At 36.5% G+C, this 16374-nt stretch overlaps 1 protein-coding gene across 1 annotated transcript in view; it reads left to right on the top strand.

Moving 5' to 3' along the window:
- Positions 1–16374, top strand: part of SUGCT (succinyl-CoA:glutarate-CoA transferase) — a 732650-nt gene that overhangs the window by 227073 nt on the left and 489203 nt on the right. Inside the window, exon 10 of the mRNA XM_075211279.1 lies at positions 7239–7310. Within this exon, the coding sequence (XP_075067380.1) occupies positions 7239–7310 (72 nt within the window). The remainder of the gene's footprint in view (positions 1–7238; positions 7311–16374) is intronic.

The following is a 16374-nucleotide window of genomic DNA, read 5'->3' as shown; positions in this document are numbered from 1 at the left end:
ATATATTTAAAAAAGAAGTTTGTTTGTTTGTAGGTGGATATCTTTGACACCCCTGCACCGATTCGGATGAAACCATTGCGAAATGGTCCAGTTGAACCCGGCCAGATTTTAAGGGATTTAGGGACTCGGTCGGACCACCCGTTGGTGTACACTGACCAGAACTTTGACCCGCGGAGGCTGTTCTGAGCCTTTCACTGATGGATTTTGGATGAAAATTTCACAGACTGGTAACATTGGATCCCAGAAGACATACTAGAAGGTGTAGGTCTCAGTCGGACCTATCGTTGGTGCACACTGGCCAGAACTTTGACCTGGGGAGTCTGTTCTGGGTCTTCCATTAGATGGATTTGGTTTGTTTGTCTATCCGGTTATGCATTCCGAAATCCCTGCACCGATTGGGATGAAATCAATGCAAAGTGGCATTCTGGATAGGTTTTAGGGGGGTTAAGGTGCCGTTCAGACCTACCATTGGTGTACACTGGGCAGAACTTTGACACTATGAGCCTGTTGTGAGCCTTCCACTGGATGGATTTGGACTAAAACTTCACAGACTGGTAACACTGGATCCCAAAAGACCTACTAGGGGGTTAAGGTCCCAGTCGGACCTCTCATTCCTGTACACTGGCCAGATCTTTGACCTCAGGAACCTTTTCTGGGCACTGCACTGGACGGATTTGGTGTGTTTGTCTATTTGGTTAATCATTCGGACACCCCTGTACCGATTGGGATGAAACAAATGTGAGGTGGTCTAGTTGGATCCTGGCCGGATTTTAGGAGGTTTTGGGACCCGGTTGGATCTCTCGTTGGTTTACGTTGGCCAGAACTTTGACCCTGGGAGCCTGTTCTGAGTTTTCCACTGGATGAATTTGGACAAAAACTTAACAGACTGATAACATTGGATCACAGAACACCTACTAGGGGGTTGAGGGCCTGGTCAGACATCCCATTGGTGTATGCTGGCCAGATCTTTGACCCGGGGAGACTTTTTCGGGCCTTCCACTGGAGGTTATTTGGCAGCATCAGAAATTCACTCCTCATTTTATTGAAAGCGCTTAAATAGCTGCTGTCTGCAATGTGTCAGATTTAGAGTTGAATGCAGGTTTGTAAACTTGCAAATATGCGCAAATGCAAGTTAAATATACTGTATCTGTTCATATTTAGAGTTGATTTATGATTTGCTGTATCTGAACTCTAAATACGAATGTAATCGCCAGGCAAGTAAGTATAATACTTGCACATACTTTCTGTGTGTGCGCACACAATATGCACACAAAACACACATCTCAAATGCAATTTAATAATATTAAAATTGAATATGGATTGTATTTTTCCTGTTGTTTCCTCTTTAAATAAAGAGTTTAAAAAAACTAAAAAAAAAATTAATATGTGTGCAGCTGAACAAGGTGTTTCTTAACTTGAGATTCCACATGCTTATTGTATTGCAATTTGAACATGAATGCACCTGATCCTGTGCAAAAGTATGACGTGCAAATGCACTTGCATCCATTTCTGCACCAAACGAACAGCTCCGTACAGGGAAGCAGAACTGCCATCTCTGACTCCTCTAAGCTATCCTGAATATTCAAATACTCCTAACAGATGGTTACCAGGCTTATCTGTTTCGCTGATGGGGAAGACAGGAAATAGCAGTTAATTATGGTTGAGGTACATACAACATACAGCAATACATATTTGATTGCTACATACTTTATGACTGGTATATTTAATAGTTCCAAAATGCCAACCTGCTCATTTTCACTATTCAATAAAGATACATGTTATAAGTAATGGTTAGCACAAAGCCATATTTATTTCTGGATGGTGACATAGATGAAAAGCACCTTCAGCATAGATGAATTGTTACTTCACAGACTTTGCTAGTCCTAATATGTTAGCAGTCACAATGCATATATTGAAATTGAGCCTAAAATCAGTCTTATAGTGTCAAGAACACCATAAAAATTATGAGAGACATCAATGTATAATGCTCGAGTGGCCTTGGATATGCTCTGCGTACATGGAAATGATTTGTAGAACTTGAACGTCTTATGAGGCTGGAGCCACAACAAGCAGACAAAGAGAGGAAGAAGCGGATTATATGAAAGTGTGCTGGACACCTTGATAGAGTGCAATAAAATACATGATCAACAGCAAGCCAAGTTTTGAGTACAACATCTTTCATTAAATCACTGACTTTGGCAGTAAATGATAAGTCCTTGTGTGACCTTTCTTACTATTACACACAAATGTGTCTCGTTAAAAAGATTCATGTGTTAAATCATACATGTTAAACTCAAAGGGTTTGTTGTTCTTTATGTTTAGAGAATCATATTTAGTTGTTTATTGTGTAGTGGAAAAATGGGTTTCCTCTGTACTGTTCAGTTGTGAAGGGATGCAAGGCTGGGTAGCAGTGTATCTAAATGTGAAGACGCAGCAAGGGATGACTTCTCCTAAGGGTACTTAAGATGGCCAGTCTGACTTGGGTGCAGTGCAGTCTTTGATCATGTTTCTGTTGCAACCCTGCACTGTTAGAACCATTGTTTAGTATAGCTTTATACTAAAATAATTTTTTTTTGCAAGGTGTGCAATCTGCGCCTGCTATACGGGAAACTCTCTTTGTACCCAATAGGACCATTCCTCCGCAAATGAACTTAAAACCATACTAAGAAATAGTGGAATATAATGGTATAATTTGTAATAAATCTTTCCTTATACATTATGTAGAATAAAAGTCTATTATTATTATTATTATTATTGTTGTTGATTTGTAATGCACCATAGCGCTTTTAAGTAAACTAAGCAGGAGGTACAGAAAAGTAAATACTAAAAACTGGATGCAGCAAATAAAATAAAATAAATATTAACTGGGACATTTTCAAGGACAATGTTTTCCAAGGTTAAATATTTAGATTGGAACTGTCCCTTGAAATTCGGGACAGTTGGCAAGAATGGAATATTAACTAATACAATTGCATGTCCCACCAGTTCTAAAAGTACAGAAGTATAAAAGCACAGTCTGCTGAAATCTAGAGAAACTCTATTTTGGTTCTATATAGGTTCTAAATAAAATGATCAAAAAATATTTTAATAAATCAAGAATCCTGCAGCTCTAGATGAATCAAAATAAAACCATTGTTAGATAGGACATCCACACTCAATAAAACATAAACAAAATTTTACAAATGTAATATATCAAACAACACAATCATATCACCATGTAACTTCACATGTGATATACTTTAAGTATTAGTTTTTCTAGCTTAAAATTGCAGAATTTTTTGTTTTGCTTAGAGTTTATTTTTAATCTACCAATACATATGCAGCTTTAGAATCATTGTGATATATCTACAAACAGTGAATTCTTTGTATTTTGTCATGACTAGGATAACACGATCTCTGACTCCTGTGGATCTCCCCTGGATAAAACGGTATTATTAAATAAATAACACAATTGTAATAAAGACATCTAAAAACAAATGCCAAATAACAGGTGGTGCCTGTGGTAAGCAATTAACTGCTGGGCATCTTGATGGGCAACGTAATGATGCTAGTCACATTATGGACCATCACCATGTGCACATTTATGGACATCTCGTAGGGTATACTAAGAACATCTTGCTAGCTATATTACTGGCATCATTACTGGGCATCTTTTTGGAAATGTTGCTAGGCATATTAATGGTCAAATTATATGGCATATTACCGAACATATAAGTGCAAGTCCTTGCTAGAATTAGATCCTAACACGTTTCTGGATACAATACTTGGATATTTTATTGTTTGACATACTACTGAGCTACTCTCTTTCTTGCTTGACGCCTCTTTCAAATTTAATGTACTTTACAGTCAATTGAGTATTCCTATAGTATAACTGTTTATTTAATTGTAGTACCCTTCACCTAGCACTCTGAAAGGGATAGTGAACTGTTATCTCTCTTCACTTCATTTTCTCCACTTGAGTCTTTAATACAGTATGGTGGGATGCAACTGTAACTTGATCCACAAGGGGTTGACTCTGGAAGCCCCTTGTTCCCGACCACCCGCTGAGTAATAATGGACCACACATTGTGTCTATGATCAATTAAATGGGTGTTTATTTGGGGGGATAGAAATGGGTAAGGCAGATTTAGTGAGGGGGAGATTCTGGACTAGGTAAGTGGGACAATGGGGAAGAAAATAATCATTGGCAATAGTACAGTGGACAGTAATAACAAAAAGCAAGATCGCCACCACACGTGCATTGTCCAGCTACCAAACTTTTCACACAGCACTTAATCACACACAGGGGCGTATTCAATTGTCAGCGCTAACGCTGCAAAACGAGCGCTCGAAAAATATTGTTTATGCTGAAATTCCGCGAGTAATTACTGTATTAACGGTAAGATTTTTCCATTGCAAAAATATATGTCAGTGATAAGTTAAAGCAATAATCACAGTCCTAACAGTAAATAGTTTATAATATTAACTATTTAATGTTGGTGCACTTGTAGAGACGATGGTAACCTGAGCCAATTAACTTGAGTGTCTGTGGATGTAACTTTATTAGGATCTCTGATTATTTGAATGTCTTTATCACTAATAGGTAACTCAGTCTATGGTATATATGCAGATGATGATTAGGAGATCTAACTTGTAAAATTAGAGGTATAGTGTTATTTTTTAATGCAGCAGTAATGGTGTCACAGTGTTTGGTATGTTAACCCTTATTTCTCTGTCTAGGTAGAGATGAAGGTCTCAGCAGCTTTTTGGATGTGTACTACCTGCAAGCCTGATCTTGCTATCTGTCCCTCTCTGCTCACGCGCAATGTGTCACATCTCTCTCATGCTGCACACATTTCAACTTTCCAGCACCTATCACTGTGTCTTTTTTCCTCCTCTCCTGTCTCCTCCCAGCTTAGAGTCAATTCAGGGGCCAAACTCTGCTTCACCTCTCATTTCCGTGGCAATATTCTGTCCTACCTGCACAGCACAAGGCATCCTTGCTACAATAGAATTGTAATTAGGGAGTAATTAAGGTATCCCCTAATCCTTCTCATTGTTTTTGTAGGGCTAGAGAACATTTTTTATTAAAACAGGTCTGTATAATCAATGTGTCACATGGCCCACCACCACATCTTGGTGGCTACCATATTCTCTCAGAAACTCTTTTGTAGATTGAGACACTTTTAATGGGATCTAGCCAACAGGCGTTTAATTAAAAACATATAAACTCAAATCATAAAAAGTTATACGGAGGAGTAGTGCAATCTAAAAAAAATAATATTATACATATGGAAAATTAGGATTTTCTGACAGCCATCATCTCATTCTTGTAAATTGGGATTATTATAAAAAACTGAGTTTGCGGTAGATAAAAGCAGAATAAAACAACCCTTGAGAGAGGGGCTTTGTTTTTGAAGATTACAACTTAATGATAAGATGCAATTGTTAAGTTTATAAAAACAAAATCTCCATAAGTTCTGTGTGGGCTGAACATAGATGTCCTTTTGTGCAGTTTGAAAGTACATTGTAGTAACATGTGTTTTGTATGAGCGCCTTCAAATAGCATATGAAATCATAGCCGTGGCTTTTAGGTTTAAATGATAAATGTGTTGCTAATGATGTTTGAGATGTTTCTGCTTTATCAGCGGTCCTGAAGCACTGTTTTTTAAAATGAAACCTTAAAATAGCCATCAAAGAACCTTACACAAAGCTATATAGTAAGCAGAAACTGCTGCATTTATCAGGAGACCGCTTTGTTTGGCAAATATGACATAATCCTTTTTGGTCTTTTAAATTTACGACACCATTAGGAATGACCTGCTTTCCCACACATAACAGAAACCACAAAAACTAAAGTATTACCACCAGATATTGATGGTAAGACCTATTTCAGAGCTAATGCTCATACGGACATTTTTTGCCAAGGTAAGCAAGCAAATTCATGGCAATAGCTTTGTCTGTTTATTTTCTTAGGCTTAAAGGAAAACTACTTCTAAACTACATGTGGCTTTTTGAAAAGGGCACTTTGTACTGTTCACATTCGTAAGTCTGTATGCACTAAAGTATCTAAACATTATTAATATGTTATATTTATTTGTATTGTTTATACAGTACACAATATGATTCCATGCAAAAACAGGTCGGGATACAAGACTACCCACAAGCCAGTGCAGCACAGAATAAAAGCAGTCATTATGAATTTAGCATATCAGAGCAGGTCTGCTAATATAATGTTCCACTTAGAGCTGAATCTGTGATAATTAAAGTAAATGTGTAAATCATATACAGATGTGACTTGCTGGTAAAATCTTTAAAGCCATCAGACCTACCACATCTAGCCTGGTATACTTACATTAAGTTGTAGAAGTGGATGAGGTTAGTATTAAAATAACTATATAAATTAATATATTGTGGAAGTCAATGTGGCAAGCTACACAATTTTTTACATTACACAAATTCATGGCAAATAAAGCTATTTTTAACTTGAAATTTGTGGCAAAAGAAACAAATACATTTTCTTGGATAAAATTGAGTGTATTTTTTCTGATGTCTCCACATAGGTAGCAACTTACTCTCAATACAGCCGCAGAATAGGATGAAACACAGAATTGGCACTTAGGGGCAGATTCAATTGGCTGTGATGTTTCTAAAAACATTGCGAGCGCACATATTTACCAGTATTACGGTAAAAATTAACACTCATTTTTGCTCGCACCTCTATGTGGTGCGAGCAAAAGTGAGCGTTATTTCTGTAAAAATTTGTCTTCATAAGTGTGTGATTATCCCACACTGGTGTAAAAGCACGTCATAAGATGATCATTTTTACTATTTATAGCAGTTCCCTTGAAATTGTTTGCAGAAACCGAGACAACTGGAGTTGATTGAAAATAGACATTTTTAAGGTCTGCATACACTGAAATTTACATTATATTACTGAAATATGCTACAGTATGTATCTTGCAACATATGTTACAAGTACTTGTAATACCACATTATATAACCCTAACTTCTAAAAAGACAACTGGATTTGATCCAGTCTTGGGGGCATCTGAAACCACGACCCCAGCTCAACCCAGAATCGTCATTTCTGAGCAGTGCTTTTAGCAAGCTCAACATTTTTAAATACGTCTCCAGATGTATGATTCTTCTGTGTGACAATTAAAATATAAGTTGCAAAGTAAACATTTTTTCTAGTATGATATGTTTTGAATGCACTTTCAATGCTGACCCTGTGTGTATTTTTGTATTTTTTCCAGTCATTTAAAGCAAAGGATGGTTACCTTGTAATTGGGGCAGGCAACGATCAACAGTTCTCTACTGTTTGCAAGGTAAGCAGGATAATGACGCAATGCAGGCTTTCACCACAATACCTAGCCTACATGTTTCTCTTGCAATTTACTTTTTTAAACATTTTAAGTTGTAAAAACAAGAATGATAGGATAGACTGTTTGATGATGGGCTAATTATTATTATTCTTTGTAATTGTTGGGTTGCTGGGCCCTTTACAAGAACTGCCTGACACACATCAAAATACGTAATCGTAATCCATCTGCACATTCTGATTGAAATGCATAGTAACATTCTACATGTAGTGAGATTTAATTACATGCAGATAGACACTTTTAAATATTTGAACTGCCTTCTTCATGTTTTATTTTACATTAACCTATAGGCTAAATTAAAGGAGATTGTGTAAAGTAAAATAGACAGGGATTTGTTGAGACCTTGGGATTTATAATCAATAGATGGCTTCATCAGAAGTTTCTTACATACACTCATACTTTAAATGACCGTTACCTAACAGTCTTAGTAGCACGGTGTTCACAATCGTGATTGATATGTGTGCATATAAACCTGTAGTGGATATCTTATTTTATTTAAGGCTATATATCAAAATTCCACCCATTGGCTGTGTTTTTTTATTTAGAAGTGTCATATTAATTCGACAGGATGCATTTGTCGGTTATGTAACGACTCACAGGGGCCTGTCCTAGAGTAATTAGGCAGTTTTGAGAAATTACACTATACGCTTGTATCTCAAGCAATCCAGTTTTCTTTTTAGGAGTTAGTTATATAATGTGGTATTACAAGTACTTGTAACATATGTTGCAAGATACATACTACTTAAACAATAAGACTCTCCTCTAGGCTACAAGCTTTCAAGCGTTCTCTGAAAACCCACCTCTTCAGACAAGCTTATAATATTCCTCAACCACCCTCTTAACCTCACTACATTACCTTATTACCACCTGTTATACAACTACTCCTTGACCAACATTGTTGTGTGACAGGATCATTTAGCTTATGAGTCACTTTTACCTTTGCAGTCTGGCTGGGCCAACTGCAAATGTAGACTTAACCTCTTGTGTCAAACTCCCATTGTCCAATAGATTGTAAGCTTGCGAGCAGGGCCTTCTCACCTCTTTGTCTGTTTTACCCAGTTTGTTTATTAGTTTACTATGTTTGTCCCCAATTGTAAAGTGCTATGGAATATGTTGGCGCTATATAAATAAATGATGATGATGATGATATATCATTTAAAACTTTCTTCTTGCGTAATATATTGAAATAGTCTTGCTTCTTGCATTAGCTTCTGTAAATCTTAAATGTATAGACAGTATATTTGAAAAGTTTGTCATGTCATTTCAAACAAAACTTTCCTCACCCTGATCTAGGAGCAGTTATCTACCAACTATACAGCCTTTTTTATACCTGTTGTCATGACATGCCTCAGCTGGATGTGCGTGATCTGTGGGTGGAAAGGTTTGATCAAAATAAAACCTATTGGTCTGTCTAAAAAGGACTAAATTCCGCCAATATTATATTTCACACTCTTAACCACCCAGTTCTGCCACTAAACTTTGGTGCAAGAGTTGACACTCTTAGAAAAATCTGCAGTTACTCCCTGACTTATCACAATGCAATCACAACCTAATTTACTCTGATTTACTGTAACCCAAGAGTTATCTACCTTAAATGTAGTGTAACCAATGTTACCTGAAATGTGAATTATTTAAGAATGCAAACAGAGAACTTTATTAAGTAAAGTTTACAATGCATACTGTATTAAAAGGATAACAAAATGACATACAAAGATATAAATGCAAACTTTTCTCTTAAAATAAACAGAAACTAAAACAGAAACAGAAAACTCACACTCACATTGTTTTCTAAAACTATTAAATAAACAGCATAAAGTGATCCAAGGATAATATAAACCAATTTATTAAACAATTCATTTTAACATGCACCAAATATGAGCTCATATATTAAAAATCGTTTATAATAAACTTATTCACATATCTTATAGAACAATCACACACATATAAATCTATTGAGGACTAGTACAATTAATAATAAGAAACTTGTAACTCTAAAATGATGTCATCAGCTTTCGTCCAAAATTAATAGATGTTTCACTATATCACAAAACTTATTGGAATCACTTATATTTTATATATATATATATATATATATATATATATATATATATAAATATATATATATATATATATATATATATATATATATATATATATACTTATATATAATAAATTGTATTCAAACAAGGGGGCTCCCAGAATTCTTAGAAATGTCTTATAACAAGCAAACCATATTATCAATGTAGATAGTGAAACCAATGTTGATTAGCTGTGCTTTACAATCAAAGGACTCTTAAACAGACCTTTAATTAGACTAGGATTATTCTCTCTCAAGATATATTTAATACTTATAGCATCTGTAGGAAGCATTGTCCAGAGAGTGTTCCAGAAAGTGTTCGTTTTACAATGATAAAGCACAGAGCAAAAAAGTTTTTACCTATTGCAGCAGTACGCTGTATCCTCTGATCAATAGGTCCCGTTAGTTGCTGTCTGGCTCCTTAGTACTGAGTTGTAGCCACAGCCTTCCATAAATTATAGGGGTTCCAACATGATCTTTATAGGAAGTATTCGTTTACTCACAAGTGTTACTCTGAAATAACAGCTGATCAGCAGCTCCCGGGTAGATATGGCTCTGTCTGAGAGGAGCTTAGTCACACTGACTGTAGACACCGTCTCAAAGTTTGTAGATTACTAGCGCTGCAGGCATTGATTTATCAAAGGCCAAGATTCAGTTTGTGGTATAAAACCAAAATATGTGAGCTCCAGAATACAATAGTATCAAGTAAATCACAATCTATTAGCACAGTCTTACGCGTTTCATTGCTTTCAAGCAGTTTCCTCAGAGACATGTCAGAGTAAGGTATTTAAGGGCACAGTGGACTTTGGTTCTGATAACACCTTAATACAGCATAACCCTATCCCTATTGGTTGTGTCCATAATGACATCAGATTTACCTGACCACATTGGTTTCATGAGAAGTTCTGTGCGAGTGAGAGTTGCACCATCTCTTGATACTAATAACAATTATGATGTTGATTTGTATAATATTACTGAGGAGATGTGAAGTATTTCCCTTGTGCCCCTCTCTGATCTCAGAGTGGCCCTATGGATGGATCCTGCACTTAAAGGTGCATTGACAATTTTGTGGCTATTGATGAGAAAAAGTTCAACAGCTCAGGTTCCCTTGTTTCAATTTGCAAAATTATATATTGTAATGAAAGGAAAAGTATGGGGGAGGTTATGGAACAACTGACTGTTCCTAGCCCCTTTAGAAAACAAGTGTTGGCTTGGGGTAGACAGCTGGGACAGGATACAAATGTGGATAGGTTTAGAGCAAGGTTTTTTTAGCCAGGTATAGATGCAGAGGTTGCTTGATTTTGCTTTCATTCTGGTTGCTGTGGACTACACCACCCGGTATTCATATGCATTCCCTTTGCGGGATGCCATGGCAAACAGGTTGCCTCTAAGTTAATGGAATTATTTTTTCAGGTGAGCTTGCCAAACGTGGTCCTCCCTTACCTTGGTACTAATTTCATGTCTCGCTTCACACAAGGGGTCCTGAAGCTCTTAATAGTAATATCGGTTGCAATGTCTGCATATAATCCGCAGACAGATGATCTGGTTGAATGGTTTAATCGTACTTTAAAATCCATGTGGAAATGGTTTATTGAAAATGAAAAGTGGTGGGACGAACTTTTCCCCTACTTGATGGTTGCTGTACACGAGGTTTCTCAGGCCTTAATCAGCTTTTCTCCATTGAGCTCCTTTTAAAGGAGAAAACCTTGTGTTATCCTCTCCTTTCAGAGTGATAGGAGCAACAGTCGGTAGATGCAGAGACAGTCTTACAGTGTGTTGTGAATATACATAATTACCTGGAGTTAGTTGGTCAACTACCTAGAGAGAATTTATTAAATTTGCAACAGGCACAAGAGTGACTGTATAAGGTAATGCACACTCTCGTGTCTTTGTGCCAGTCGCTAAGGATTTTCTATTGTTACATACATAGGGGAGTAAACTGTTGGCTAAATGACAAGGACCCTTTGAAGTGATCTACAATGTAGGAGATGTTAATTACAAAATAGCTCAACCTGACACTTGGAAATGAAAACAGATTTACCATATACATTTTTTAAAAGCCTGGGAGAGAGCATGAAACTTTCTTGGTACAGCCTAGTGAGTCTAACATTGATCATGGTCCTACGGTGCATAAAAGACCCCAGTCGGTGTGTGAGGTTCCCTGTAAGCCAAGTTTAACTCCATACCAAATCCTTAAATGTCCTGGTGGCTGAGACGTGTTCCAGATGCTTCCAGACGTGTTCTTGAAAAACCCCCTCTGTTTGCTTAAATTTTCAGCTATGCCCTTCGGACTTAATGGTGCAACTGCATCTTTTCAAAGTTCTACGGCCTCACTAAAACAATCCTGCCTCTTATCTTGATGATATCAGTCTCTTTGACAGACAGGTTTAACGGCCAAAAAAATATTCCTTAGGGAAAAGTCAAAATATTTGGGATAAACTTTGGGTTGTGTTTGCCTAAAGCCCCTGGTTAATAGGGCCATGTCTTGGTTAAAGCCCCTGGTTAATAGGGCAGAGTCCTGGACCCTAGCAGCCTAGACCCCCTACGGTCCAGGCAAGCGCGGGCTGACAACAAGCAGCCCAGGGGCGCACAGGCGGCCGCATCACATGACACGCGATGTGGCCGCGTCATTGATGAACAGCTGTCACTCTGAGCGGCCCGGGGGACTGATGCCCCCCTGCCCCCCGGGCCAGCCCGCCCCTGGGTCCAGGCCCTAGACACTGCTCTAATCTTTTACAGTTACATTCCTTTTTAGGACTAGGGGACTACTATAGAAGGTTTATTCCCCAGTTCTCTACATTGACATTCCCTTTAATTGACCGGCTGAAAAATGTTAATCCAAATAGGGTAGCATGGTCTGCTGAAAGTCAGGCTGCTTTTGTTACTATCATGTGTATCCTTTGTGAGGGTCCTTTTTTACGGTCTCCGGACCTTATTAAACAATTAGTACTACAGACGGATGTCTCTGATGAGGGACAAGGGGCTTCCGCGTCACAATTTTGAGAGAGTAGCATAAGGTTTTATATCTAAGCCAGAAGCTTTACTCTCAGTAAAACCTGTTATTAGGTGGTAGAGAAGGAGTGCCGTGATGGTCAAGTGAGCCATAGAGACCCTCCTTTATTACCTCGGCAAGGTACACTTTGATGTGGTCACTGATCATACCCCTTGCGCTCCAGCTATTTTCTTTTGATGTATATCACCGACCAGGAAGCTTACATATTAATGCAGTCTTTTTGTCCCGAGCAAGGTTAGAGTGCTGGGCTTCTGCCCTTTAATGCGGAAGGTATGTGGCAGGGTAAGAAACTGAGTAAAAGGTTAATCCACAGAGGGAGGAGTTTGTGCCTGTTTAAATTCAGTCTAGCTTGGCTGGTGTCTGGGGATGGTAGGAATCTCACACCAGTCCACTGAAAGAGCCTATATATCCTGACCCTTCTGCATTGGTTTGATTTTGCTGTTCAGATATATTGCTGTGGACCCTCACAATAAAGCTCCTGTTTAACCACGACTCAAAACTTTGGGAACATCGTGGCAATTGTATCAACAATTTGAATATTCACATTTTCATTGTCAACATTTCATACCCAACCCATGTATAGAATTGTGAGAGGCATGTGGTGGATATGTCGGAAGGTCTGAGTAGCATGTGGGAGAATTTCCGCGTACATGTGGGATCTGAGGATTTGTGGGGTCTTAGGACATATGTTGGAATTTTGTGACAAGTGGGGTTCTGAGTGGCATGTGGTGGAATTTTGAAACAAGTGAGGGGCATGTGGGGTATTTTGGGATAAGTGATGTGAGGATGCCAAGATCGTTTTGGGGATTTTTACATAACTGAAATTAAGGGTAATGTGTGCTTTTTTCAGCCCTTGAAGCATATTAGGTTGCCAAACAGAAAACGTCTGCATGCTCAACAGGAAAAACAAGCATTTTCCTTACATCCTTGGCAACTTATTTAAAAATGCTACGTAGTATTTCTAATTTGTACCGAAGTTGAAACAGAGCATGTGTCAGGGGAAGCCGTGAAGTGGGTTTTAAATAAGTGTGTCGTAAATTAATTGAAGTCTTTCATCTTTGATTAAAGAAAGGCTTTGTAGGAAGGGTCAGTGGTACAAATATTAAACACACATATAGGCTTGCCTGTGAAGTTATTTACTTTGCCTTTGAGATATATGCACTGTATAAATGCACTAACTGGTTACAGACATGTCGAATGTAGTGTAATGTGTGGAAAGTTTCATCTTGTGAGAGATTAACTTTTATAACTGCTATTAGATGAAATGGTATGCACCTTGTTTTTTAGTATTGTTAAAATACGAGAGACCCATTAAAATATTTTGTTATTAAAATGATCAAAAAAAAAGATTTTTTAGTGTACATGCAGCAATCATATATATATATATATATATATATATATATATATATATATATATATATATATATATATATATAAAATGTGTGTGAATGTGTATGTATATATATATATATATATATATATATATATATATGTATATATATATATAAGTATGATTGCTGCATATGCACTAAAAAAAATTTTTTTCTGATAATTTTAATAACAACATATTTTCATGGGTCTCTCATATTTTAACAAATATATATATATATATATATATATATATATATATATGTCAGCTGGAGGAATATATATCTACTATATAAATGCCTAGTGGCGTGTATGGGAAAAAAAAACAAGCTGCAGCGCCACCTGCTGGGCAGAGTTATACACTGACCTATATATTGAAGGAGAAGTGACAGTTGTTGGTGGTTGCCGGGGGTGACAGTGGGGAGTTTTTAACACCTTAAATAGCTTGATGAAGGATGTGGCGATGAAGATGAAGGATGAGGTGATGGAGAAAAATGATGACGTGTGGACAAAACCACGTTAAAAAAGGGCTCTTGCGTCAGGAAGTAACGCTCTTCCCCTGAGGAGGCCTGGGCTAGGCCCAAATGCATGACAAGAACCTTTTTAACACCTTAAGTAGCTTGATTTGACTAGAATGCATGAGTATCATGCACGGGTTAACTTGTATGTATATATATATATATATATATATATATATATATATATATATATGTATATATATATATATATATATATATATATATATATATATATATATATGTATGTCAGCTGGAGGAGTCAATATGCAAACAGCCAATCAGAAAATGCAAAATATTACGGCTGTTGTCATCATCATCACCACATATATTTAAAACAAACCTCCAGTACCCTCAAAGGACTTATATTTGGTGATGCATCCAAGTCTCATTATGTCACATCTCCAGGGGGTGTACTACACTTATTAGAACATGACCTACGCACAAATCCTGATATGGAGGCATTTTTTTCTACATTACGAAATAATGCACAGATTACATGACAATATTTGGAGCATATCCAATGAGGCCATGTATGTTCAATTAGTGTTTTCCCCCCTCATTATAGAACCACTGCGGAATATGTTGCTGCTATATAAAGAAATCATAATAATAAATGTACACCTGACTTAGTAACTATTGAAATTAATATTGAATTATTTCAAAGAATTTACTTTACAGTTGTACATTCCTACATATATTGGGAAAGAAAAAAGTAAAAATAACCATAAAGTTCCTTAGCTATATAATACAAACCCAGTCCATTAAACTATACCATACCTTCAGCTTTCATTAACTATAGTCAACATGTACATATTCTTACATATTTACTGGTGACTTACTGTATAACTTTTATTATGTCATTATATAAAAATAAATCTGATTTCAAAATTTCAGCCAGTGTTACAAATGGAGTCAGAGTCTTTTTTAGAGTAGTTCAAAGTAAAAGTTAAAGTAAAATTTGTGACATTGAAAGCACTTTTAAATAATAGACATATTTAGTGTTTGGTCTTTTTGATAGACATTAAGAAAGCGGTACAATTATACTTTGTTTGAGGCAAGATGATTGACATGTTAACAAGTAGACAGAAATGTTATGTTAGGCTGTTACTGACATGAAGGTGTTGCATTCACTATAGTATTTGCTAACTTTTCCAATGACATTACACAGATGGTAGATTGTAAACTAGAGACTAAATAATGGAGTGTCAGTATCGCATGTTGTGTAATGGATACCCATATACATTACTGCCACAGGATGTCACCATTGCTTCAGAAGTGACAGACTATTTCAGTGTATATGCTTCCACCCTAGCTATGAATAACAGAGCAGTAAATGCCTTCTTGATTTATAACAGTGGCCATAAATCCTAAAAAGTACAATCTTAAACTTGCAATAAATACTTATGGTTTTACTAAATTCTTGAGTGGATTTAGGTTTCTTGCTGTACTTATACAAGATAACATAAACAAAAACAAGTAGAAAAAATGTATAACTTGTCTCCGAGATTTGACACTAGAATATACACATGTGCCCCCATGTTATCCTAGGGAATTAATATGTATTGTGTATTAATTTATTGTTCACCGGATGAATCATTATAAGATTGTTTAAGGACAAGTTTGCCTTAGTGACCTAGTCAGGAAACAAATGTAATGTACTTTGAGCATTTTTTAGATTGCAGCATAAGGAAATATTATTTAATAAATACATTGTTTTTGTATTTATGTAGCTCTGTTTTTTTTTGCTCTAGGAAGAAGTCCTAATCATAGTACATACTTTATATTAATGACTTGGACACCTAGGTTTAGACATGAGTGAATCTCTTGTGGTTTGAATGGTGGAACAATTTACCATACTTGGCCAAAAGTTTTATTTTGGGGATATTAATTCACAAATGTATTATTATATAGTTTTTTTTTATAATGCACATTATTTAATTTGCTATTTTTGATATTTGTAGATTTTTTGGGGTAAACAAAACACAAAACCGTTACAGACAACTTTGTTCAAAACTTATTTTTCAAATACAAGTT

Source organism: Mixophyes fleayi, chromosome 5 (assembly GCF_038048845.1).
Source record: "Mixophyes fleayi isolate aMixFle1 chromosome 5, aMixFle1.hap1, whole genome shotgun sequence".
NCBI classification, from domain to species: domain Eukaryota; kingdom Metazoa; phylum Chordata; class Amphibia; order Anura; family Limnodynastidae; genus Mixophyes; species Mixophyes fleayi.
The sequence above is the reverse complement of the archived record's forward strand: the minus strand, read 5'-3'. Positions and strand labels throughout refer to the sequence as shown.